This window comes from Sitophilus oryzae, unplaced genomic scaffold, assembly GCF_002938485.1.
Source record: "Sitophilus oryzae breed Bouriz unplaced genomic scaffold, Soryzae_2.0 scaffold_1167_pilon_pilon, whole genome shotgun sequence".
NCBI lineage: Eukaryota > Metazoa > Arthropoda > Insecta > Coleoptera > Curculionidae > Sitophilus > Sitophilus oryzae.
This window is the reverse complement of record NW_022145801.1, coordinates 1,558,319-1,585,267: the sequence shown is the minus strand read 5'-3', so window position 1 is coordinate 1,585,267 and position 26,949 is coordinate 1,558,319. Positions and strand designations below refer to the sequence as shown.

At 31.5% G+C, this 26,949-nt stretch overlaps 1 protein-coding gene across 2 annotated transcripts; it reads right to left on the bottom strand.

Moving 5' to 3' along the window:
* Nucleotides 1-251: 251 nt before the first annotated feature.
* Nucleotides 252-26,729, bottom strand: LOC115888468 (ankyrin repeat domain-containing protein 13D). 2 transcript variants are annotated; one of them, XM_030908223.1, is made up of 12 exons: nucleotides 26,463-26,729; nucleotides 26,253-26,388; nucleotides 26,123-26,195; nucleotides 25,922-26,019; nucleotides 25,699-25,842; nucleotides 22,710-22,887; nucleotides 17,209-17,437; nucleotides 14,847-15,126; nucleotides 10,255-10,416; nucleotides 5,996-6,099; nucleotides 3,954-4,036; nucleotides 252-543 (listed from the first exon to the last, which is right to left on the bottom strand). In XM_030908223.1, the coding sequence occupies exons 1-12, from the start codon at nucleotides 26,559-26,561 to the stop codon at nucleotides 354-356; spliced, it is 1,776 nt and encodes a 591-aa protein (XP_030764083.1). In that variant the 5' UTR covers nucleotides 26,562-26,729; the 3' UTR covers nucleotides 252-353. The 2 variants fall into 2 exon arrangements, with proteins under 2 accessions (XP_030764083.1, XP_030764076.1); XM_030908216.1 differs by having other exon boundaries at nucleotides 10,249-10,416; nucleotides 26,463-26,728.
* Between the last annotated feature and the right edge of the window lie 220 nt (nucleotides 26,730-26,949).

The following is a 26,949-nucleotide window of genomic DNA, read 5'->3' as shown; positions in this document are numbered from 1 at the left end:
GATAAAAAACTTAATGAATGTATGTCATAAACATCTTAACTTTTTAGATATTTGATTTGTTGATTTAAGTCTTTACAAAAATGACTTGAAATAAAATTATTTAAGTCAAAGATTTAAGACCTAAATCATTTGAACTTTATATTGAATTTGACTTAAGACTTAAATTATTTTGATTTTAGAAATTAAGACTAGTCTTTTTAAAACTGACTTGTTGCAGCTCCGAATAACCATAACACTGTCACTCAGGCACACACAGATCTATCTGAATATATTTCAAGTAAATGCAAATACATATACGTTTATTCTGGATTAATTTTTGAATAATTGTTCTAAATTATATATAAGATAATTGGTTATTTTTCAGTAAGGGATAATTCTAGCGCTTTCTCTAACATTTTCTCTTCATTTATCCGATTTTGCTCCTCGCGCTGTTGCTCCTTTTCTGAAATCATCAACGCCATCTGTAGATCGTAATCCAATTCTACGGCGGGACTAGGTTTAGCGTCGGGATTTTGGTATTGCTCTAAGCTGGCTTGAATAGCTCTACAATGGGATGTGTCAAATAATCAAAATAGATTAGCGTCTTAATGCAAGCAAAAATGAAATTTCGAACGAATTACTGTTTCAAGAACACAAATAGAAGAAGCACTACCGATTTTTGTTTTAAATGGATATAAATACTAAAATTATGTTCATATTTTGTGAGTTCTATACAATATTGACTACAGTCTGTCCAACGAGGGGATACATGACAGTGACAGCTGTTGTCTGTCATTTTAATTCACTGGAAAATTACATTTTTTGTCAATTTTTAGATGTGCTTTATCGCAATCTTTCCTTATCTGTTTGACAGAGTTTAGTTGTTAATGTACAAGCCTTAGCCAAATCTATACTAATATATATCGTCGGCTTTATGACGAAAAGGCGTATCTCGATTTTTGCTACTTTTCAGGAGAGCAATTTAAAGAAAATCACTTACTGTATTTGGCCAATAAATGTAAAGTCTTTAATTTTTTAATAGTGTTTTTGTATTAACACTTAAACGGAGACATTGAGGAAACGTTCTGAAGATAAATTATGCCTAAATTCTAATAAATAATTTCTTTTTAGTTGTTTAATAGAGATATTTTTAATGGAGAAATAGATAGCCTTTTTGTTATAATAATAATAAATTTATTTCCGAACGAATAGTATACATACGCCCATGTAAAATAAATTTAAAAATGATGGTAAAGTGTTCTTAATAAGGAAAAAAATACAATATTCACATTATGGAATACATACAAGAAAATACAATACATACATACAGAAAAAATTTGAAAATCATCAAAAAATCAAAAACAAATATTTTTAAATACTTTTATTCGCGTTGGATTAGATCAACTGAAAACAAAGACAATTTTCATTCAAGAAGCAAAGACAATGATCAATTAAAATACACTTATCTAGCTTATTTTAATAATATTGTTTTTTATACAAAAATAATTTTTTTTAACTAATATATTTTTAGTAATTATTCAGTTAATTGAGGGCATTAATACAAGGCATTTAAAGTCACGGTCCATTTAATAAAAACCAAACTAAACAAAAACAAAACATGTTTCTTCATTCCTGCCTTTTTGATACAAATAACTGTGGACTAACAGTTTCTGTTTTCCCTCTTCAATGATACTTTCATTCTACGTGTTTATGCAGGATGATGATAGGCACAATAAATAAATGTTTTCAAAAATTGACAGGGATGGCAATGCCAATGGCCTGACAATGATGATGAGATAAAAATTATTGTATTTTTCGGGCAAGTTTTTGGTCCGCTAAAATGTTCTTAGGGAAACTATAATTTCGGGAATTTTTCCATTGGGGCAATTTTCGTTTCGTTGTTTTGCTTTCGATCAATTTTTCTTCGGCCATTTATTCTCGGACAATCTTTTGCATACCCGATACAGCTATGTACAGAGTCTAGCTCATTCTAACAATGGTTTTTGGCAAAAAAACAGACTCAAAATCGCACTGTAAAAGAGAGCTGCTGCCATGATAGAAGTTTTATTTTGTCCCAAGCAACCATCAGAAAATAATTAGGTAGCATTTTCATAACTTAAAACAAAAGGACCTATCTCAAATTCCATCTTTCTTGTAGTATAATAATTGGTATAACAATTGATATAACAAAGAGCCCTATCTCAACATGCGTCTCTTCGTCATAACGAAGAATTGTAGTATTTAAGATGGGGCAAATTTTTAAACGAATATAGAATGAAAAAGGTACAATATTGAGATGCGCAAATTCGCTATGTTAAAATATGACCCATTGGGCATGTCATGACGTTGATATCTCAAAATCACCAAAAATCGAGATACGCCTTTTCGTCATAAAGCCGACGATATAATCCTTAAATGACTGACTTACTGATTAATCACTATCCTGCTCAAACCACTCAACGTAAGAAGCTCAATTTTGGCATACAGGTTGATTCTAGGGTGTAGAGGTTCGATAAGAAGGGATTTTTCGAAACTCGAATTCTAAGGGGGTGAAACCACCCCTCAAATATTAGAATATTTTTTATTTAAAAACCGGTGAGTTTTTCGGAAAAACTCTTAAACTCATATATTTTATTTTGTTGTTTTACATATTTTAAAATTTTTTAAAAATTTATACAGTTCGGGAAAACGCTTGGACACGCTTAATTTATTTTGTTTTTTTACATATTTTGAAATTTTTTAAAAAATCATACAGGGTGTTCAAAATAGTTGGGTAATTTCTTAACCACGATTCTGCTTAAACTGCTTGACGTAAAAATCTTATTTTTGGCAAACAGATTTTTCAAAAGTCAAATTCCAACGAGATGGAACTACCCCTCAAATATTACCAAGTTATATAATAATATCGCCATATTGTTTTTTGTAATGCTAACATAAATATGAGAAAATTTTATCCAGTTTTTATGTTACTGGAACTTAATGATTAATTCAAAGCGAACGAAGTCGCAGGTACACGCTAGTATAATGATAAAAATATAATAATAGAAATATCAAATATTTGATTTTTTTCTATACAGGACTATAACGTCAAAAGTTAAATGACAGTTGAATGAAACAATGTGCAATAATTTACGAAATGTCGTAATGAAGTTCATAACCCTTTTTATTTCATTTTTGCGTAAAAGAGAAGACATTACGAGCTAACGTTAAACGATAATTGTATAGATTATATAGTTTAGGAAACACGTTTACAAACTGGGTGCCCAATGTTGGTAGCTTTGAGACTATTAACATACGTTTAAGTTAAAATTCTGATATGAACAAGGCTGTACTTAAACTGCCGTTAAACGGTAGCTTACTAAAATGGCGTTAATAGGTATGACGTCGTTGATGTGACGCACTTGACGGCTTTATGAAATATAGAAATTTTATAAGGACTAACCAACGCTATCCACCCCACCATATAACCAACTTAACCAACGCAACTAATCTCGACACTGATAAAAAATATAAAAAACAAATATAAATTAGTAAAAATCAACCAACCCCACCAAATAACCAACTAACCAATGAATTAACACCCTCCAAATAACCACGCTAACCAACCCGCCAAATAACTAAACCAATCCAAATAAAAAGAGTGAAACCAATGCAATAAGATCACGCTATAAGCAAAAAAAATATAAAAAAGTGTTGGTCGGCGTGAGATTTAAACCCGGACCATTCGCTTACGAAGCGATAGCCTCAGCCACTGACCCACAGGTGCTCTTGCAGAAAGCTTAAGGCCAGGCATTACTTTCCGCCGACATGAACGACGTCACAATATCTATTAACGGCATTTTAGTAGGCTACCGTTTAACGGCTGTTTAAGTACATCGTATGAACAATAAATAATTTAGATTTTAACGGAATTTCAAGGTAAAGAGATTACGTTATTAGCAATACTTAAAGGACAGCCTAGCAGCATAGCTTACCTTTGCAATTCTCTTTCTTCGTAATTTATTGGCGTCTCGGGTCTTGAAGGCTTTTGACCACGCAGAGCTTCCCAAATGTCGACCTGTGAAACAAATTTTTCCAATTACTCACATTTTGAATTCGGAAATTCAATGATTCAACTTGAAAACACACTCTAAAGACACTATTTAAAAAAAAGATAATTGTATTATTAATAAAGTATTGTAAATTTTAGGTTTAATATCTATGATCGATTCATACTCAAACATGATGCACGATGTATTCTTAATTCATACTATACCAATATAAATATAAAAAAATCTAAAGCTGTAGCAGTTTTCAAACAAAATAATTTTAGCTAAATGTTATTTCTAGGTCTAGGTATATCTGGGCTTCAAGTTCAAAATGTAGCAGTATTTTGACCCGTTCACTGTAGGCATGTTCGGGCTTATTAGGTTAAAAGCACTTAAAAAATAAAAATTATAATAATTCGAAAAAAAAACGGAGACTTCAACCTCCTGTAGTTACGAAACAAAGCAGAATCGGATCTATGTTGATATGAAAAATAAATCTTATTTTTATGTGAGGAATCTCCCCACGAGAGATGGCACATGTTTTTTGAAACACCGTGTATATCAGTGGTTTTACATTCAAATTTAAGATTTTTCAAAAAGTGAAGTTAATCAAATTGTGCAGCAAAGCTTCATTCAGAACCTCCCAATTAGTGGTTACAATAATTACACTTTATACTTTTTAGTTTACGATCATTCATAATGTCTAAAAAACACAGTTAAAATTAATAAAATATCCTCGCAACAGCTTGCGGTAGTCTGTTGTATCCAATTTAGAATATAGAAGAATTAGAATAAGTGGGAGGAGCATATCAAAAATCTTATGTCCACCGCGATGGGCCTCAAATATGGCCGACTTAAATTCCGGTTTATCAGTGCCGTTCTATTTATATATATTATATAGGTATATATTTTATTTAAAAAATGTAAAACTGTGATGTAGGGTAGACGTGGGGTACTCAATATATTTTTTTTATTTTACGTTGTGAATAAATGTTGGTAGTTATTAAAATTGTTATAAAAATATAAAATTCTAATAAAAATAGATAACCTATAATAATTATTTATAACCATAAACATCCGATACACTACTGAAGCAGGTAAGTCAAATTGACGTATCTAAATTCTTTGACATCTAATCTTTGACAAGTAGTAAATAAAAGCAAAAATGCAAGAAAAAATATATAATTAGTTAATTTAAGTGAATTTCATAAATGATCGGTTTACTACACGTATGTATATTATATAGTCACTTACTAGCGAAAAGTTGTTCCATTATTTCACTCGATTTTTGTCGAGATCTACCGCACGCTACACAACCAACTATTTTAGAGTCTTTTTCGATAAATCGCGATAGTGTCACTGTTAATTTAAGTTTTGCCACAATTTCCATCTAGATTTACTGCCTTTATACAACTATCAGTAGTAGAATAAATAATAAATAACATAAAATAAACTCCGTAAGGACTGACAAATCCACAAAATTTCAAATCAAATTCAAATGAGTCAAATGAATCGTCAAACAGAACTGTCAAGGATCCCCACTCTAGAGTCCTTTTTCCGCCCACCATGCATGAATACATGGATACCATTATGCTCCTTCCTTAGTCTTCTTATTCAAAGACATAAAACAATAAACTTTTGATTTTTAACCAAAATTTTTCTCAAAATCAAAGGCTAAAATGACATTCCTCGCAAATTTTGAAGTATAATTAGTGGAAAAGTCAAAAGTTTGTTAACTTTTTCCAGTAAGTGAAAATTACTACTACTAATTATGACGTTCTGAATGCTTACATTAAAATTAGGTGAACAAACTTCTAAGACTAATTGAAACTACTAATTTATTCCACTGATTTCGAGGTTCTGAATGAAGCTTAAGTGATTCATATCTTCTGTATTCAATTATCTATACTCCTCATTTTGTATTTAAAACCCAGATTTTGACAGACAGTATAAATAACAGACAGTATAATTAACATTTTAGAATCTACCTCCTCCTTTTCCGTTCCTGAGTCTATTAAACTTTGTTGTATAGCGAATTGCAACAAATCGTCTTCTTCTTCATTACTATACTGTCTCCTGCCGTCCGCAGAAGCTAGAAATACATATTTGTTTATTAATCGATCTAATTTAGTTAAAATCGTTAGAGAATGTTAGTGAATGATATTAAAAAGCGCAGTACGCAAAACAAAATTGCAATTTAATAATTATACACGTCTAACATATTTGCACTTTAATGTCGCTCTATTGTAGATTCTTAAAATCGTTTTCACTGGCCTTAATTTAGTTATTATAATTGTGAGGGTTAAAGATAGATATCTAGTAAGTGAACGATAGAATATACGGTAATCGCAAAACAATTTCCGATGCACGTCATCAACTTAAGTGACAAGCGATGGCGACAGCGGTGCCAGATTGTGATGGATTTATGAGATGAATCTTAATGTAAAATTGGAAAACAATATATTTAGTATATTATTTTTTAAATAATTTTTTTACGTTTTATTTTTAATTTAATAATTATTATTTTAATAATTAATTGATTTATTTGTTTTATAGCTTATGTTATTTATTACATACTGGGCAAAAACTGGTCCATTATGAAGATTATTCTAAGCGTTATTAGGGGTTATTTTTATTTATTAATGTTACTTATCTTAAAACACCACAAGTGGTAATAACATGTAAGAGGGTACCATTAATGCACAAACTAATAATCACAAAATTTAATAAAAACTAACATAGAAATAACTTTGAAAGTGGTATAATGTACTTACCAATCAAACTTACTTCTCTGACTTCTCTGAAAATTCTCAAATATTAAACGAGAACTTGCCGAACACGGCGCAATGTGACCCACATAGTGATGGGTTGTTATTTAACTATCTGTTATTTTATAACAATTATTTAGAAATAACATAACGCAACCGTTACTACTTTTAAAAAATAACAGATATAAAATAACGATACGCAGAGATTCGTGAAACGAATTCGGCGCTCTGCACCGCCACGAAATTCGAAACAATTCCAAAAAACAACTAGTATGGATTATGGATGGAAAACTACATGTTATTTCGACAACCATCGATACAGGCGGCGAGGTACAACGGACAACGGAGTGGGGAATGCGCTACGGCGCGGCGCGGCGAACGTAGCTGCATCGGTCGATGGTCGTGTGGGGCTTGCAACCGCTTAAAAATAATAGGATATATAAGAAGCAGCTTTTTTGAAACAGTTGCGGGCATAACGCCTGGCGGTCGAGATAACAGGAGTGGGAAAGGAACGCTGCTGCATCGGTCGATTGTCGATGGAGGCTCGCAACGGGTTGGAGAAGCAGTCATTTTAGATACGTTGTTTTTTAACCTGTTACGAGCAAACAGAGCGGCGGTCGAGATAATCGGAGTGGGAAAGTAACGCTGCTGCATCGGTCGATTGTCGTTGGAGGTTCGAAACAGGTTGGAGAATAACGCATCAGTTGTTTTAGATACATTGTTTTTCAACCTGTTACGAGCATAACGGGCGGAGGTCGAGATATTATGGCGCTGTATGTTTCAGTACTTACTTATAAGTTTCAATATTTAGGTATTTATTTATTCTGAAAAATTTTCAGAATAATATTTTAAGATTTTTTAAAAATGTATACAGGGTGTTTTGAAAAATCTGGTCATTGATTAATCACGATCCTGCTTAAAGCACTTGACGCAAAAAGCTGATTTTTGGAAAACGGATTGACTTTAGGGTATAGAGGTTCGATAAGAAGGGATTTTTCGAAACTCGAATTCTAAGGGGGTGAAACCGCCCTTAAATATTACAATATTTGTTATTTAAAAACGGTTAGTCTTTCGGGAAAACGGTTGGACACGCATAATTTATTTTGTTGTTTTACATATTTTAAATTTTTTTAAAAATATATACAGGGTATTTCATAAAATATGACCATTGAGTAATCACGATTCTGCTTAAACTGCTTGACGTTTAAAGCTAATTTTTGGCAAAAGGATTGACTGTGGGGTTGAGGTTCGATAAGGAAATAAAGAGGGGTTTCTCGAATCTCAAATTCCAAGAGGGTGAAAACGCCCCTCAAATTATTACAATATTTGTTATTTAAAAACGGTTAGTCTTTCGGGAAAACGGTTGGACACGCATAATTTATTTTGTTTTTTTACATATTTTGAAATTTTTTAAAAAATCATACAGGCAGTTCCAAAAAAATTGAGTAATTGATTAACCACGATTCTGCTTAAACTGCTCGACGTTTAAAGCTTATTTTTGGCAAATATGAGAAAATTTTATCCAGTTTGTATGTTAATGGAAATTCTTGCTTTGCTTTATCATCACCATTACAAATTATTAATTCGACGCGAACGAAGTCGCGGGTACACGCTAGTTTAAGTGTAAAATTAATTCGAACTCTAGTGTGTAGTTGGTTTACTTATGAAGAATATACTACACATTTTCTTATATTGCTATTTTTTGACCGCAAATGGTAAAATCATAACTAAGAGCTTCTCGCCCGTCGAGTGAAATGCATCCTGTACAGTGTACACTGCTACGCAATTCAGGCGGATCGAGGAGCAGGGCGTAGGTAGATCGGAATGTATAGGTATAGACGAGTGGCGGAATTTTGGCTTTTTTTATATCGCAATTTGTAAACAGCGCTTATTTGTAAACAACCACCGTTTTTAGAGAGGTATTTTAGATAATAATGGATATTTAGGAATGTTTTGACACCCTGGAAATACTACCACCGAGCACGTCATTGTTGCAACTTGCAACTGCGTTAATACGGCTGGCGGTGACCGCCTCATACTCTTTCAGATATTTAGCAATAAAATAAAGAAACCTGTTATTTTAAGCTGTTTTTTATAAATAACTATAACAGTTTCAACTGTTATCTAAAAATAACAGTTTTGCCCATCACTAATCGGAGTTCGTTTGTCGTTATCGTTACGTTAAACCAATAATATTGAAACATGGTCTGTCGTTTTTGAAATAAACCAATAAAACTGGTTAAAAACAATAAGAGACGACGCATGACGTATTTACTTATAAACCCATCCAAAGTTAACTTAAAAAATATTAGAAACTTTTTAGTGAAATAAATGGATTGGTATGGACGTCATCTGCTTTTTTTCTGTCATCGTCTGTCGAAATCTTACCTGAGAAAAAAAAACAGAGTATACAATCATTTGCTCTATAAAGTAAAACGAAGAGCTGCTTGGTATTTTAAATTAGTCAACAAATTTGAACATTTTTGCCAAAATTTCATTTAGTCAAGTTTATAGCCTTTAGTGTCAATTTCGATATGATTGATGATGCGTATCGGAAAATGTTTTGCGATTACTGTATGAAATCAGTGATCTTAATTGAAAAGCAGGTATAGTGTTTTTTACTGGCACTTTTCATCCGTCGAAATGATATAATAATATTCTCTTATCAGATAGAGAGAGAGTATACAGTGTGCACAGTTTCAGATAAATTTAGATGACATTATTATTTTCAACATCTGAACTAACGCCAGGTAAAAATTAAGAAGTATCGTTTATATAACTCAAATATACTCTGCTTTAACTACCTTTAAAATTACTGCCAGTTAAAATATTAACCTTGAAACAATTAATTTGTGGACGCTACGGTATACAGTATACAGGGTAACCCAATAATACGTGGACATAGAATTACTGCGTATTTTTGGAATCAAATTTCTCAAAAAAAAAATTCAAGTTTATTCGACACAATTTACCTCTATATAAAAGGGTTGCGTTTGTCCATTAGAGGGCATTAATCAAAAATAAACCAGAACGTTAATTAATTAAAATTCATGTACGGGTGAGGGTAGTTTTCACTCTTCTCGTACTTTTTCTTGATTTTTGTGAAAGTCAAATGTTAAAGCACTTAGCAAAACATGAGCATCTCAAATATCATTCAAATCGGAATAACGGTTCTTAAGATATCTTAATAAAATTGTAATTTTTTAAAGTTTGGTTTGGTGCCCTCTAATGGACAAAGAGGCACTTTTATAAAGAGGTAAACTGTGCCCAATGAACTTATTTCGATTTCAAAAAGACGTAGTAATTCTACGTCCACACGGTATACACCATTTACATTAAAACCTAGTTACAAAATCTCAAGCAAAAACATGCATATTTCTAAGTATTCTTGAACAATGCTTTCAATAAAAATAGAAAGAAGCGCATAGGAACGAAACAGAATATAAAAATAAAAAGATGGAGGTGCACATTACCATTACCAATCTGGATATAATTGGTCGGACACTGGAACAGCGATTCGTCTAGGACACAAGTGAGTCTGGTCTCCTCTTGCAGCGTGGACACCTTGGGCACCGGATTGTCGATCGCGAATATGTTGCCGAAGGTAATTCTAGCGTTGATAACGTGGAATAAAGGAATTTCTGAAAATTAGATAAAATTTGAGAATTATTTTTAGGGAACTATATCGAAAAACGAGAATATACGAGCAAAAACGCGAGCAAACGTCGAGAATTTATAATTAGTAAAAAGAAAATAGTTGAAAAATCGATCAGTCAATTTTATACGTCAATCCTCAAAAACGCCTCATATGTAATTAAGACGCTTCATAACATACAGAGTGTTTCAAAAAACATGTGCCATTTCTCGTGGTGAGATTCCTCACATAAAAATAAGATTTATTTTTCATATCAACATAGGTCCCATTCTGCTTTGTAAGTAGCTACAGGGTGTCTTAATTTATTTTAGATTTATTATAATTTTATATATAAGTACTCTTAGTGATTCGAATGAAATTTTGAGGGTAAACGTTACTATAAATGCGACATATTTTAAAGCTAAAAAAATGTCGACATATTCACTACGGACTATATAGATATAGATTATCACTGGAATATTTTTTCTAAAAAAAGCATACGCCACTGTAGAGTAAGCAGTTTAATGCCGATTAAAAGTTGTCTCTTGATATTTTGTCGATTTCGACCTCTTTGATGACATAAACGCAATTTTAATAATTTGCCTTGTCCAAGTCTAATACCAACCTTTAAAAAAAATAATATCATTAACTTGCGAAAATTTTAAATAAGTACTCGTTGATTCCTAATGAAAAAAATATGAAAAAAGTACTTGGTGGTAAACATGGGTATGGAAATTAGTGGTGTCGGTATTTCAATAACGCGATTTTGGAGCGGTATTTTTTTTGTAACGTCGTGTCGCGCTCCACAACGAATCAGGAACCTGTTACTGAAGAACTACGATCATAATGACGACAAAATTATAAATTATTTATAATTTGCAAATAAATTATTTATAATCCCTCTTGAAGTTAGCTCGAACCCATGATGCAAAGAATACAAGGTATGATATTGCGCAGGTTGGTCACTACGTCACAGGTGATAAACGGCACCATTGGTCGGCAAGCTCCGTGCGCCAATTTCAAATTGTCAAACGGATGACACAATAAATGTGAAAATAATTTTTCAAATGTCAAACTCGACGATTTGACATAACTTTTGAGGTTATGTCCTAATTCTTCCGTATTTTAGGTCTTTTTTTATTAGTGGCAATTGAACAATATGGATATTTTTTTGTATGACGTATGACGTCACAGGTGGTATGCGCAAACTTAACGAAATTGGAGCCGCTATCGATCATACCTTGTTTTCTAGGTACCATGGCTCGAACCGTAGTAACCGCATAGCGACGTGCTTAGCTCCAGCCGACGCAATTTTGTCGGTCGCCAACAGTAGTAACTGGAACTGGTATGTACGTAGCGTCGCGCATGTTCGCTCCAGCCGTCGCGCTCCTGGAGCCGTAGTTCCGCCTGTCGCGAACAGAAGTAACTGGTAACCGCTGTAATTGATTATCGACGCTCGTCAACGGCGTATTTTAATCGCTGTTACTAACAACTCTAAATAAATAAAAAAATACAAACAGTTTTAAAAAATAAAAACAGCTGTAAAAAAAATAAAAACTTATATGTCTACCGAGGTTCGATCCACCGTCCCGTTGCTCACAAAGCGGCAGCCTCAACCACGGAGCTACACGCTGCTTTCGTAACGGAACTATATTGAAGTATTACTTCGCTCTGGCAATTTTCAATGCATGTGTGAAGCAAAGGAGCAAAGTGGAGTGCGGCTCTCTAGCTTCTATAGCGGTAACGTACTTCGCTCCAGCCGTCGCGCTAATAGAGCCGTAGTTCCGTCTGTCGCGAACAGAAATAACTGGTCCCTGTTGTAACTGGCTATCGACGCTCGACCTCGGCGGCGACGTCCTTCGTTCCAGCAGTCGCTGGAGCGCTTCTAGGATTCCGGTGTTGCCTGTCGCGATTTGATCGGTTACTATTGGCGTTGGTGCTCCCTTCGCTACGTTACTTTCGAAATCGCGATTTTTGGTATGTACTAGGCATGGTATAAAATAGCGTTGTTTGAAAGATGAAACGCAAAAGCAAATAAAATAAAATAAAAATATTTTATTTGCTTTTATACATTTATATAAGTTTCATTGTTTATATCTATTTTTAAGGTCTGATGGTGGCTGGAATTGCCGAAACCGGTCACCAATAAACAGTTTTTTTTGACAGTGGTTTGGACTTTGTTCTTAATTTTACCATTAAATATATCATATTGCAATACACAAAAACATGAGCCGTTGATTTTATTTAAACGAAGATTGATGGAAAATTATTATGGAAAAAATAACAATTCTTTAGTCTGAAGAATAGATGGCGAATAAAAAGTATTGAATACCAATAAATGTATTTACATATTTTAAGTCAATCTATTCGTGCTTAAATAATAAAAACTAGACGTCAGTTTGGGGTAACAGGAATAGATCATATTTTTTTTTATTTTATGAAACCTAACCTATCGCCACTGTAATCATTTTTTCTAGCCATCTGTATTTGTCTATGAAATTGTTTATGAATTTACATGGGCACAGAGATAAAGGCAGGGTTGGGGCCAAAACTTCTATCATTTTCTATAATAAATTTAAAAATACAGTTTATATCAATACGAAAGTTCTCCATCTCCAATATCAGTTGTGTGATGTAATCTTCTAGCATTATAACAAATGCTAATTGTAAATGTGATGTGTAAATAAAAGTAAGCCTGACGACATTGTATATTTGTTTATGAGCAGAAACATTCCGTATATTTTGGAGCATGTATATCTCTCGCTGCATAGCAGTTAGTATTAAACGGGGGTTTGAAAAGTTTAGTTGTTTTATTTCCATAATATTTTACGCAAATTCTCTAAAATATTACGAGTTGTATCTAAGTTTATGGCACGAATGGTTGTAACAGCTGGTAGAATTGTAAGAACCTGACAACACTGGTTGGGAGCAGGTATGTACTAATGCCAGAAATACTGCATAAGCGTGACACTTTGGAAGTCGGAACCTCGGTTACAAAATCGCGGTATTTTTCTGGAACGGTCGCTATTGTAACGCGACTCATTTGGAACCGGTATTCCCCTCACTAATGGAAATGCATAGTTTTTCTTCCATTCCCTTCCATTCTGGGGTACGTGTTGTGCGACTCAATTTGGCCGCATTTTCAAGCTCCAGAAGAGAGCTGTTCGATATTCACTGGGATTAAACAGCAGAACTCATTGCCGGGACTTTTTTAAAAAAATTAAAAATATTGGCTCTTCCTTCCTTATTTATATTTGAATCCGTTTGCCTAATACGTAAGCATGTATCAGCTTCTCAAGAAAGGCCATCTCACACTTATCCACTCAGGAACGCGGAGCAAGATCTTTATCTAACTACCCCACGCTCAGAGTTAGTTAAAAGTTCAATATTATACAACTCGAAAAAAATCATCACCTGCCATTTGAAATCAAATCCATAACATCATTTTTCAAGGCTTTCTACGCTGTAAATGAATTATATTTTGAAAATCGAATTTGATCTTGTAAACACTGGTCTAATGTTATAATATTAATAATACTAATATTGCTATATTTACTAATGACATCGAAATAAATTTATTTAGAGATCATTGATATTTACTATAAACTAGCTAAATATTTTTGAATGTTGTTTTTATTTTTTTGTTCTTTCACATTGTAAACATTTATAAATGTTTATTTTAAACAATAAGACTGACAATATTATTTGTATAGTAATGTTTTGTATTCTCTTTTGTTTGTTTGTTTGTGTACCTTGTTTGTTTACTTTGTTTGTTTAGTTTACCTTTGTCTACAAATTGAAATTTTTTTTGACAATAAAGGCATTTATTTATTTATTTATTTATTAGAGTTACAGGATGTTAAAACTTTTTAAAATTAGTTTTTTTGTAATTATTTTAAATATCATTATTTTTTTATTTAAAATTGCTGTAGGTTGGACTAATAGTAATAACAACTAATAGTAATGATATTTAATAATAAATTAGATAAAATATATAATTTAGTAATTTTATTGTGATTAATAAAATTGCGTTTATCTTATCAAGGAGGCCGAATTCGACAAAATATCGATAGATAACTTTTAATTGACATTAAACGGCCTACACAATTTTGATACCAAAAGAAAAAAGTCAGTGGCGCACATTTTTTTTGACAACCCATATGCACGTTCCTGGTCCCTGGTGAATTTATCCACTTATAGTAACTTTTATCCCAAAAATTTCATTCGAATCACTAAAAGCACTTGGAGGGAAATTATAATAATCGAAAAAAAAATAACATTAACCTCCTCTAGCTACGAAACAAAGCAGAATCGGACCCATGTTGATATGAAAAATAAATCTTATTTTTACGTGAGCAATCTCACCACGAGAGATGGCACGTGTTTTTTGAAACACCCTGTATAAACATTGCAATAAATATCACATAAGACACTTACCTATTTTAACAGGAAAACCACTAGGCAGTTGCAACTGGATGAAGTCTTTCAATTTAGCGAAATGCGAACTAGATATCGCCATCAGATCGACGATAGGTAATATCTGCTCGGGAAGCGACAGAGGATATTGCTCGCACAGCCACAAGTTGGCCTTGAATTTCTGAACTTTTATGCTAACTTCTTTTGGTCTACCTATATCACGTATCCCGAGATCGAATTCGGAATCGAAGTACTCCTCTGGAGTTATATTGCACGGATTTGTATTATTAGAATAATCTTCCTAAAATATCAAAATTTGGTTTAGAGTCCAAAGGAGAGGAGACAAAACTATTTATTTTTGTCATATATTGATGTCTATTTATAGTTGTCACATTTTTATGCACCCATCTCTTTTTCACTTATACACGGTTGTTTACCACATACGACACGCAATATTGTAGCTAAACGATTAGATTTTTACAAATTGTAAGTCTTGGGTTCGTTGAAGAACTATTAGAGCTACAATTATAATTTTACAAGATGTAAAATAAGTATTTTTTAAATGGAACACCCTGTATATTATTCTACTTTTAGATTCTATGATTAAAATAAAGGTGAATTTGATTAAGGTTTATTATACTTAAACCTTACCGTTTTTGAAATATTTTCAATTTTGGACTTCATTTCTCCAAGGATATCAAAGTTTTTAATATTAAATATTTTTAAATGATGATTATTTAATGATCAGATATTGTGCTGCAATAATAAAAATTATACTACCTTATACAGAATGTCTAAAAATTTATATCAAATAATTACTAGCTATAAACGACAGTAACTTATTTAATTTAAATGGAACACCCTGTATATGTTACACGAATCAGTTGCACAGTTTAATTGTCTATCAAATTGTATTATACTATTTTGTACCTATCTCTTCAAGTTTTCGTGGAAAATGTATTTTCTTATAATTTAGACCTCATTTATACCCACTATACCCATGTAATATTGACATTTTAGATTTTTTTAAAGCAACATATCTACAAAAATAGGCGTTCAGCGACCCAATTTGAGTACATAATAATTAGTTAAAATCCTCTACTGAGGGGCAGGAGACTCAAACTCACACTCTTTAAGATTATATATAATTAATATCTACAAAATGTACAGGTGGTAAAAATAAATAATATTGCAAGCCCATTTGTTTACAAAAATAAAACTATTTAAATCTTTGTAAAAGAGTATACCAATTAAATATACCACCATTATTTCCGCCCAAAAATTAGTTAATTACATACTTAATTGTTTTAATTAATAAATTATTCTAAATAGATGTGGACTCAGAAATCAATATAATAATAAGTTATGAAAATGAACCTCTCTGTTGTTATAAATAAGCATTCGTCAAACAATGATATAAAATTTATAAGGTGTTACTTTTTACCACACTGTCTAATACACATACAAAATTCAGTTTTTTAGTATTTCGAGCAATTATTATTAATCAACGTAAACAGTCATATTTATTGGCCCTCTTTAACAAAAATTATTTAAACAGTTTTTTTTATTTTTAGCGAAATAACTAATACTCTTTGAAAATTTGTTACATCGTTAAAAATAATCTAAAATGTCAATATTCCATAGGTATAGTGATAAATGAAGTCTAAATATAAGAAAATGCATTTTCTACGAAAACTTAAAGAGATAGGTAAAAAATCGTATAATACAATTTGATAGACAATTAAATTGATTCTTGCATCTGATTCTCTTAAAATATAAAGGGTGTTCCATTTAAATTAAACAAGTTATTGCCGTTTAAAGCTAGTAATTATTTAATATAAATTTTTAGACACTCTGTATAAGGTAGTATTTTGTTTATTATTGCAACACAATATCTGATCAATAAATAAACTTCAGTAAATATTTAGTATTAAAATCTTTGACACCCTTGGAGAAATGAAGCCTTCAAATTTTTACTGCAATTTCATACAATTGAAAATATTTCAAAAACGGTAAGATTTTAGTGTGATAAATTTTAATCAAATTTACCTTTATTTCAATCGTAGAATCTAAAAAAAGAATAATGTACAGGGTGTTCCATTTAAAAAAATAAAACTATACTATTTTTTACTTATTTGGAGCACTCTGTATCTTGTAAAAATATTTTTAAATTGTAGCTCTAATAGTCCTTCAACGAACCCAAAACTTATAATTTGTAAAAATCTAATCGTTTAGCTACAATACTCTGTGTCGTATGTGTATAAAAGTGTTAAAGTAAGTATTGTAAACAAATAATGGAGTTTTATGAATGGAGTGTTGTGTCTCCCCTTTAGTTAGATGTCTTTGGCTGATTCAACAGGCAACTTTTTAATTTAAGGCATACCTTATTTTGGAGGCCAGAAGACTGTTGTGTTTCTCCTACTTCAGCTATACCTAAAAAGTTTTGGAGGGGCGTTTTGAGGTTTTTACTTCTCGCTTTGTCGTGCTCCGTTAAATGTTCGGATCGGGTTTTCGTGACTAATTCTACGTTTGAGGCGCTAAAAACTTTACATTCGTAACCGTTAATTACTTCGTTTTTGTCGGATCGCCAACCCCAAATTCCAGCTTTATTTCTGAAAATAATTTATCTTATATTATGATCAAGTCAATTTCAATTCAGCTCATATTTTTTTTTCATTTTCTATACCCGGTTTAACAAGTTTAACCGTTTTTCAAATATCTTCAATTATATGTAAATAAAACTTGCAGAGCAGAGGTAAATAATGTACAGGGTGGTCCGAACTGTATTCCGGAAACATCGGCAGCATATTCTACAGATTAAAATAAGTAAAAAAGTTGCTACTATAGTTTCAGAGATACAGGGTGTAGAAATTTCATTTTTATTTCGAGTCTTTTGCAAATAATTTAAGAAGTAACGTCAATATTTGGATGAAAATTGGTGTCTGGGAGTTTTTAGACATGAGAAATTTGATTTTCATGTCAATATGACTCCTACTTGTAGAGGGCGCCACCTACATATGCTTTAACTGGTTTGAATAGTAATAACTTTTCATCCATACCTGTATAAAACTACTGAGTAAAAAAATATACATTTACAACCTTTTTTACATAAAAAAGGTCTCTTGGTAAAAATCGCTACGAGTAATAATGGTTCTCGAGATATTTGAAATTGAAATTATCAATACCTGCCATCATTGACAAATTAAACATGTTGACCAAATTGTTATTAGAGTGAAATCTTAAATATGAAATGTTTTTGTGCCAAAAGTTCAGCAGAAACTGTTTAATCATCATTTTTTCGCAGAAAAATTTATGATTAATTTAAAAAAATAAAAATTTATTATTTCAGTCAAATAACTCTATTCAACGTGTGCTTATTTCTTGTCAATAATGAGATGTATTGACTATTTCCATTTTAAATATCTTGAGAACGGTTCCTCGTAGCGATTTTTACCAAGAGACATTTTTTATGTAAAAAGTCATGGAATTTTTTTTAGTCAGTAGTTTTATACAGGTACCGTCGAAAAGTTATTACTCTTCAAAACAGTCAAAACGCATGTAGGTGGCGCCCCCTACAAATAGGAGTCATTTTGACATCAAAATCAAATTTCTCGTGTCACAAAACTCCCAGACACCAATTTTCATCCAGATATTGACGTTACTTCAGAAATTATTAAGAAAAAAATCGAAATAAAAATGAAACTTCTACACCCTGTATCTCCGAAACTAAGTATTTTAGGACATACATTTATACGAACTTTTTTACTTATTTTTATCTGCAGAATATGCTGCCGAAGTTTCCGGAATACAGTTCGGTCCACCCTGTATTTTTTTAATAATGATACATTGTATTGCCAAATTTATGTTGCTTGTCTTTCAAAGATAGCTAACAGACGGGTAGAATAGAACCGTAAAGCTTTGTCTACACATACCGTTTTATCTGCAAGTCTTATCTGTTCAGTCAAAACGTATCAAGTAAAACATACTATATTGTGGGTAAATGAAAAACGGACTGTTTTACTTGATCTGAATTAAGACAGAAGAATTAACGGGATCACTCAGTTTTTTTATAACAAAACAGGCTCTCAAATAGTGCCGTTCGGATTCGGCGATAAGTTCCTTGAACTTGTGAAACCCTAATCACACACATCACAAGTACATGGAGAGATAGCCTACGTCCTGTACAGAGTATATAGTTCAGTCATTGGGGATTTTTGCTTGGAAAAAAGTCCGGAAGTTTTGCAACTTTGCAGGTTTATAGGTTTTGGGGTCCCTAACTAAAATCCATAAAATGCACATTTCCAGACTTGCCGTCGGCGCCGCCATCTTACCAAGATGGCGCCCAAAATCGGTATTTTATGAATATCTCGAAAACTATGCGTTTTTCGCGAAAATTTGAGGAAAGCAAAATTAAAGAGAATAAAATTTACTATAAAAAAGGTTATATGAAAATTTTAGCTGAAGTCAACCGTTTAGGCATAAAATCCCTGGAAATTTTACAATTTTGCCTAAAATATGATATATTATGTATAGTCGATTTTCTGAAATCAAATGTCGATTAGGGTTCACTAAAACTAGTTTTAGTTTAGTTTCTTCAATTTTGTCATAAAACAGTGGCGTATCATTAATTCGCTCATTAATTTATGAATAATTAATTTTAATTATTGAAAATGTGTACTTGTTTCCGCACCACCCAAAAGGTAAAGTACATAGCGCGTTTATTTTAACGTGGTCTCCCCGGAGGCCTACTCAACTAGATAAATTCAAAGCTTTAACTTATCTGCACAAGCCCGACGGATCTGGCTCATTGATGTCAAAGTCGATCGTGTCTGCTGTGCTGGGCTCATCAGGGTGGTCTCTCAATACGTCCAACTCTTCATCTTCAGCCGCCAGAGGGATATCTACAGGCAAGTCCAACTCCTCTTCATCGGATTCGTCGAGTGACACTTCAGTGACGTTGTCACGGGATTTCCCATTGCAGTATGCACAAATCATTGAACATTTTAATCCTGCTTTTCTGCATCCGCAGGCTTTACCATAGTTGTTGGTTTTGCATTTACAGGATAAAAATGTCAATAGGGATTTTGGAGCTGGATCTTTCAACGTTGTGACTGGAGTAGTGCCTGTTTTTGTTTTCTTCCAACCCCATTCTTCGGCATCTTTGGTACAACCAGACCAATGCTGAACCTGGTTCGCAATGAATGCTGTCCAGCACGACAATTTATTATTCATAAATTAATGAGCAAATTAATGAGACGCCGCTGTTTCATGACAAAATTGAAGAAACTAAACTAAAACTAGTTTTAGTGAACACTAATCGACATTTGATTTCGGAAAATCGACTATATGTATATCATACTTTACGCAAAATTGTAAAATTTCCAAGGACTTTGTGCCTAAACGGTTGACTTTAGCGAAAATTTTCATATAACCTTTTTTATAGGAAATTTTATTCTCTTTAATTTGCTTTCAAATTTTTACGAAAAATGCATAGTTTTCGAGATATTTACAAAATACCGATTTTGGGCGCCATCTTGGCAAGATGGCGGCGCCGGCGGCAAGTCTGGAAATGTGCATTTTATGAATTTTAGTTAGGGACTCCAAAACCTATAAACCTGCAAAGTTTCAAAACTTCCGGACTTTTTTTCAAGCAGGCCCCTTTTTTGATCCCCAATGACTGAACTAATATGGCACTGTCAAAAGTAGTAGTGGGAACTATCGAATGAATACTATCGAAACATTCGATAGTTGCAATTCATTCGAATAATTCGATAGCTAGTAAGAAAACAATCGTCGAAAACTATTCGAATAAAAATTATCGAATAGATGCGTCATCTGCCTTGAAATATTGTATTCTAGTAATTCGGCAGCAAAAACCATTCATTTATAAAATTCATTTATTCGTCAGGATCGATTTTAATAAAATATAAACTGGATTTTAGTTGTCGTCCGGCGACGTAGGTTTCTTTCCTAGAAACCCGACAGCGGTCGGTGGCAATGCTATGAAAGAAGCCGGCATCTTTGATTTTTTGCGGAGTCAAATTATCAAAATATTATGAAGGGCGCTGTTGCCATATATTCGTATTAGTTGGTATTAGCAAAGAATATTATTCTTTAGCATTAGTTAGTTAGGGATAGTATGTCTATATGTTTTGCATTTTTTTATTAATATTCTGTTGTTACACTGCAATAATACTTTTTATTTTGGATGTAGGAAAATGATTTTTAATGTTTTTAAGCAAAGACTGGTTTAATAAATAATAATAACAGTAATAATTTGTTATACCTATTAACAACAAAATCTACAGTCATTTAATAATATAAACATTTGTTTTAAGTAGTAGCAAAATATAAACAACAAATAGAAGTCAAAAGTATTTATATTAGATCCTATTTAAAAATAATATAGTCTCTAAATGGCAACGTTGGTTTATTAAATAATAATAATTACAGAACTAATTTGTTATATTAACAACAAATTTTAAAATCATGAAATATAAACATTTATTAATTTTCTAAGCATGAAGTGTAATGGAAGGAAAATATAAATAAAAAATTAGAAATCAAAATTATTTATATTACTTTTTATTACTTTATATTATTATTTAAAAATAATATTTACTTTTGCTGGCATTTACTTTAAAACATAAATTAAATATTTCTTCGCAAAAAACTACATGTAAGAGAATTAGCATAAACAAAATACAAACATTGTTAACTTTTTTTCTTAAATTGGCACGTCTAAAACTTTCAATTTAATTTTCTCTTTAATTCTCACCCCAAAATTTGAGTTCGACAACAATTTACTTAAATATGATTATTAAGTTCAACTAATTCATATTATTAAAACATCTAAAATACAAATATGTATTTTTAAAATTAATTGTAAGTTCATCTCATCTCTGTTAAAAATTGCTACTTCTCAAACGGAAAATCACACAAATTTTTGGAAAAATTTTGACCACTTCGCACACAATCGTCAATTAAAAAAAACTACTATTTTAGTACTTTAAATATTTTAATAAACACAAAAATAGGATAGTATTTACAAGGCGAAGTTATAAAAATTTGGAAGAACTAATAATGCACTGACGCACACAAAAATCAAACGAATACTAAATTTCATTTATCAAAAGCATTCGATAGTCGTGGCGCAACGATAACCATTTAGCCGCACGGCGAGGTTGTCACATATGCTTTAGTATACAAATGAATGAATGATTTTATTCGAATAAAACCATTCGATAGTTGAAATCATTCATTCAGTAACCATTCGATAGTCTAATTCATTCGATAGTTCCCATCGCTAGTCAAAAGAGCAAATAAAGGATGCAAATAAGCTGCATATTTACAAATGAAATTTAAACTTTAATCACAGTTTTGTAGTAAAATTTCGTGTTTTTTTTTCATGTGAAATTTCATTTTTTTGTCTAGAGAACTGACGTTCTCTGTTTCAAGTGACAAGTAAAATGTTTTATGAAGATTAAAAGGTTTTACTCTACCTAAATTTCTAAGGTAATTAATTAAATATCATACATATTCATAACTTTTTTAAAAAATTCCATTCAAAAAACTACAAAAAATAAACTATTTTAAATAGAAACATTCATTTTTGTTATTTTAATTTCATTTAGCATCAAAAATTAAGTAAACTGTATAAAGTTGTCATATTTAAATCCAATTGTTTTCAAAATATTCGAAACCTAACTGTTTCTCATTGAAACTTTTATTACTATGATTATAAGTTTATAATTTCACAACAGGGCAAAGAACAGCCATCCTGGTGCAAATACGTAAAAAACATAAATAATACACCTATCTTGTGAAATATAAATTTACTTATTTTCATATTAAATATTTCTTCAATAAAGAAAAAAAACGTACCTTTCAAAACTGATTTTATCAGTATCTATATAAGTGGTGACTATAGGATTGGTAAGACGTTGTGATACAGTCTCTTCATTTGGCAGCAAAATTCCTAAAGACTCATCACTCGTTCTCATTTCTTCACAATACACCTGTCTTAAATCATGATCTATTTCCATCATAGTAGCACCATCATCTATGGACATTAATAATGTAATCATACACTGAATATTTCTATCTTTTTATAGGAATATTAGCATTAAATGAAGAAATTTAAATCAGATAATTTTTTTAATTACTTTGAAGCAAAATGTTAAATAATTTCATATACAGGGTGGCGCACCTCATTCGCCCCGGTTGATTATACGAAAACGGCAAGATGTAGAAACAAAATATTTTATGGGTATATGTGAGAAGGCAATGTGCATAATTTAAAAATATTTTAAAATGTACAGGGTAGCTATGTCAGCACTAAGATCCACACCAGAGTTTTTTTTATGGAATACCCCATATTTTATTTCATATTTGGATCCTTGGACACAAAATAAGGCATTTATTATTATCGATTTAAAGATATTTAAATATGCATGCTACAAAAAAAATTGTCAACACCCTGTACATTGCTTTTCAGAATTAATTCTTGGGCTGACTTCTAAGCCAGAGAAATAAACTTAACTGAAAAATGTTATTGCTTCGCTTAATATATACAGGGTTATTAAAAATTGCTGGTTTGTTTTAAATATTTATTTTTCATAAAAAAGTTATTTCAATATTACACCCTGTATTTTTTAAATAAATCGAAGCAGCTTCAAATATATTAGGGTTTCCTATACCTATCCAGCTCAGATTTTGATTAAAGAGCAATTTTTCAATAAAATGGCAACCAAGAGCAATTATGACAAATTCATTTTCTTCACTTCCAACGACAGGTTTCTTCCTAATAGGGACACTACCAGCTCTGCGAAATAGGACAAATAGTTTTTCAAAGGAAGGCTTATCAGGAAGATTCCTGTTTGGATATCTTTGAGCATAAGCTATTGAAGCCAAGAAGCAATTATCCTCAAGAAATAAAATCACTAGTAACATATCCATTCGTTCCGCCAGCAGATACTGCTTTATTTTTCTTAATAAAATATAATCAATACTTTTGTATTAAACTATTATGGATAAATTTAAGTAAACTTATAAATCTAAATAATAATGTCCACAAACTAATGTCGATTTTGAAAATAGTTACTAACTGTGAGTGGGAAATTTCCATGGCGACACCATCCATCTTGATTGCCATTTGATTGAAAAATATTTTTTTATTCAAAATCTGAGCTAGATAGGTATAGGAAATGCTAATATAGTTCGAAATAGCATTTAAATCTGCTTGAATTTATTTTAAAAAATACAGGGTGTTGCATTTGAAATTATTACAATTTTTTTATGAAAAATAAATATTTAAAATAGATCAGCAATTTTTGGTACCCCTGTATAAATTTAAGGAAGCAATAACATTTTTCAGTAAAGTTTATTTCTCTAAACTCGAATTAATTCTGAAAAGTGATGTACAGGATGTTGATAATCTTTTCTATTGTAGACTGCATATTTAAATAACTTTAAATATCTCAAAAACTCAAGATTTTAAACATATTTAACCCTGATAATAAATTTTTTTTTGGGGCCCAAGAATCCTATAAGAAAAAAATATAACTTTGGTATAGATCTTAGTTCTGAAACACCCTGTATATTTCAAAATAATTTTAAATTGTGCACGTTGCCTCCTCACATAAATATGTATGCCCATAACATATTTTGTTTCTATACCTTTCCGTTTTCGTATAATCATCCGAGACGAATGAAGCGCGCCACCCTGTATATTGATATAAAGTGTCATACTAACTACTTAACCTAGTATGCCTAAGATAATCAGTACCTAATTAGACATAATGTGCTTTAATTACTAAAACCCTTCTTTCAACTTGTAATAAAATTACAATACAGGATCATTTTTAGATTACTAATTTACATAGTCTAAATTTTTATACAGCTTTCGTTATTCTTGGACCTAGAATATTTAAAATTTGTACAAGACTTATTGATTGACTTGTAAAGTATTTTAAGTTAAAGTCTCCTTTTTTCTGCTAAGACTAATCTGAACGGGGACTACTTTGTTAACACGGAATCCGAACCACGGTCCTCGGCCATGTCGTTATCAATGGCCTACCGACTTGGCAAGTGTCTAAATCGACTCTTACTCACGAAATATCTGATCTCATCCGCCCTCGAACCGGCGCGGCGTGAATAAGCAGTGTGTGTCAATAAATTTTACACTCTTGGTATTAAACAATCTAGATTTTACACTCTTGGTCACCCTTACATCCACTAGCATGATCAAACGGCGCTTAACCTCGGTGATCTATCGGGAACCGTGTTTCGACGTATTTATAAGTGAATATTAAGATGTAAATTTATAAATGTAAATAATTATTATTAAACATATGTATTAAACAAACAATTCTTAGAATATGTAGTAAATGTTGATAATTTTTAACAATGGAACATAGTTTATGATATAATATTATGCAGTTATTTGTCGATATTATTATACTAATATTTATTAAACTATGTACTTTCTTTCTTGTAACACAAATAATTAGATGTTTATATCTGTCAAGTGAAAAAGATTAGATTATACTTGTTCATATAGACATAAGGGTAATATCTATTGTGATTAATACATTCTAGCAGCAAAGATAAACTATACATACATGTATGAAAAAGGTGATTAAGACATTTTTATATTTGTTAACTAGCCAACAATAATACAATTCTAATAAAAACACTAGAAGTGTATTAAAAAATAGATTTTTCACTTTTACCCATTGTTTTAAAACATTTAAGACCAAAAATATAACTCTTGTTGCCTCTAATAGCTGGACAAAACTGAAGAGGACCTTTAAAACACCAATGGGAACCTTATTTTTTATTAAATCTTTACTATATAGGTAAACAAACTTACCTTGTCCTTGGAAGATATAACTTCTGTTCCCTCTTTGCCAATTCGTATGATCAAAACCCAACAGTGTGGTATCTATTCTAACATTAGAACCTTGTTTATAAACTTTATATGTATCACTCGGGCACATTCTTGCAAAGAGAGGTACTAAAAGCACACAAAATTACATCCTTATCTTAGAATTTTAAACTAGAATAAATAAATTAAAATATATAAAAATTATTACCCCAACTAGTAAATTCCCATTTCATTTCCACATAGAAATCTGGAGCTTCTTTCAACTTTTTCAATAAATCTGGTATACCAGCCATTCGAGTTGTATACCTGAGAAAAATATGTGAAATTGATATATTTAAAATCTAAGAATAATATAAAGCAATAAAATATCTAACCATTTACATTAAAATCTTACACCAATTAGCTATACCTTTGTAAGTCTCTTCTTTCAAGTACAATATGCAATAACTCTGGATCACCCGTAGCCACAGCCTCTTGGACAACTTAAAAGAATATTAAAATTATATTTAAACGTATTGACGTTATATTATTGTAGTTACCATTCCACCCATCTTTATTTTCACAGTTTACATTGGCTTCAGAATTTAAAAGGGTACGTGTAGCTTCTAAATGGCCAAGAGTTACTGCTAACATAAGAGGAGTTCTTCCTCTAGTATCTACTTTCTCTTTATTATGCTAAAAGGGTTCTTACATTGTTAATAATGTGTGGAACAAGTGGTATATATTTTAAAATGCAAAGAAGGCCCCACCTTGTTGTTTACTAGCTCTTTCTCCAATAGTTTATATTCGTTTCGCCAAACCAACCAATGTAAAGGGTATTCCGCTTCGATATACTCCTGCGTCACCATTGTTTATTACTTTTAAATACTTTATAATCGTTTTTACTACTCAAATCATGCTTACTATAAATTTCCTTCACGGAAAATGAATTAATTCTTAAAAAATTGGCTGCTAATGACAGATTTACTATCTGACAATCGCCATATCTGTTTTGAAAGTTTGAAGCAGGGGTTAATTATTGAAGCTCTAGTTAATTATTTTATGGTTTGAAGGATTACCCCAACCAGTGTTACAAACTTTATACAAACAACATAATATTAAATCAAGTGTAGTTCAAATGTACCAAAAATATTTCCTAGATTCTGATTGATATGCAACTAACATTACGTTGTATATAGGGTGTCTATATACACAGTGAATAATTTAATAATTTAAACAGAAACTTTATATTTTAGG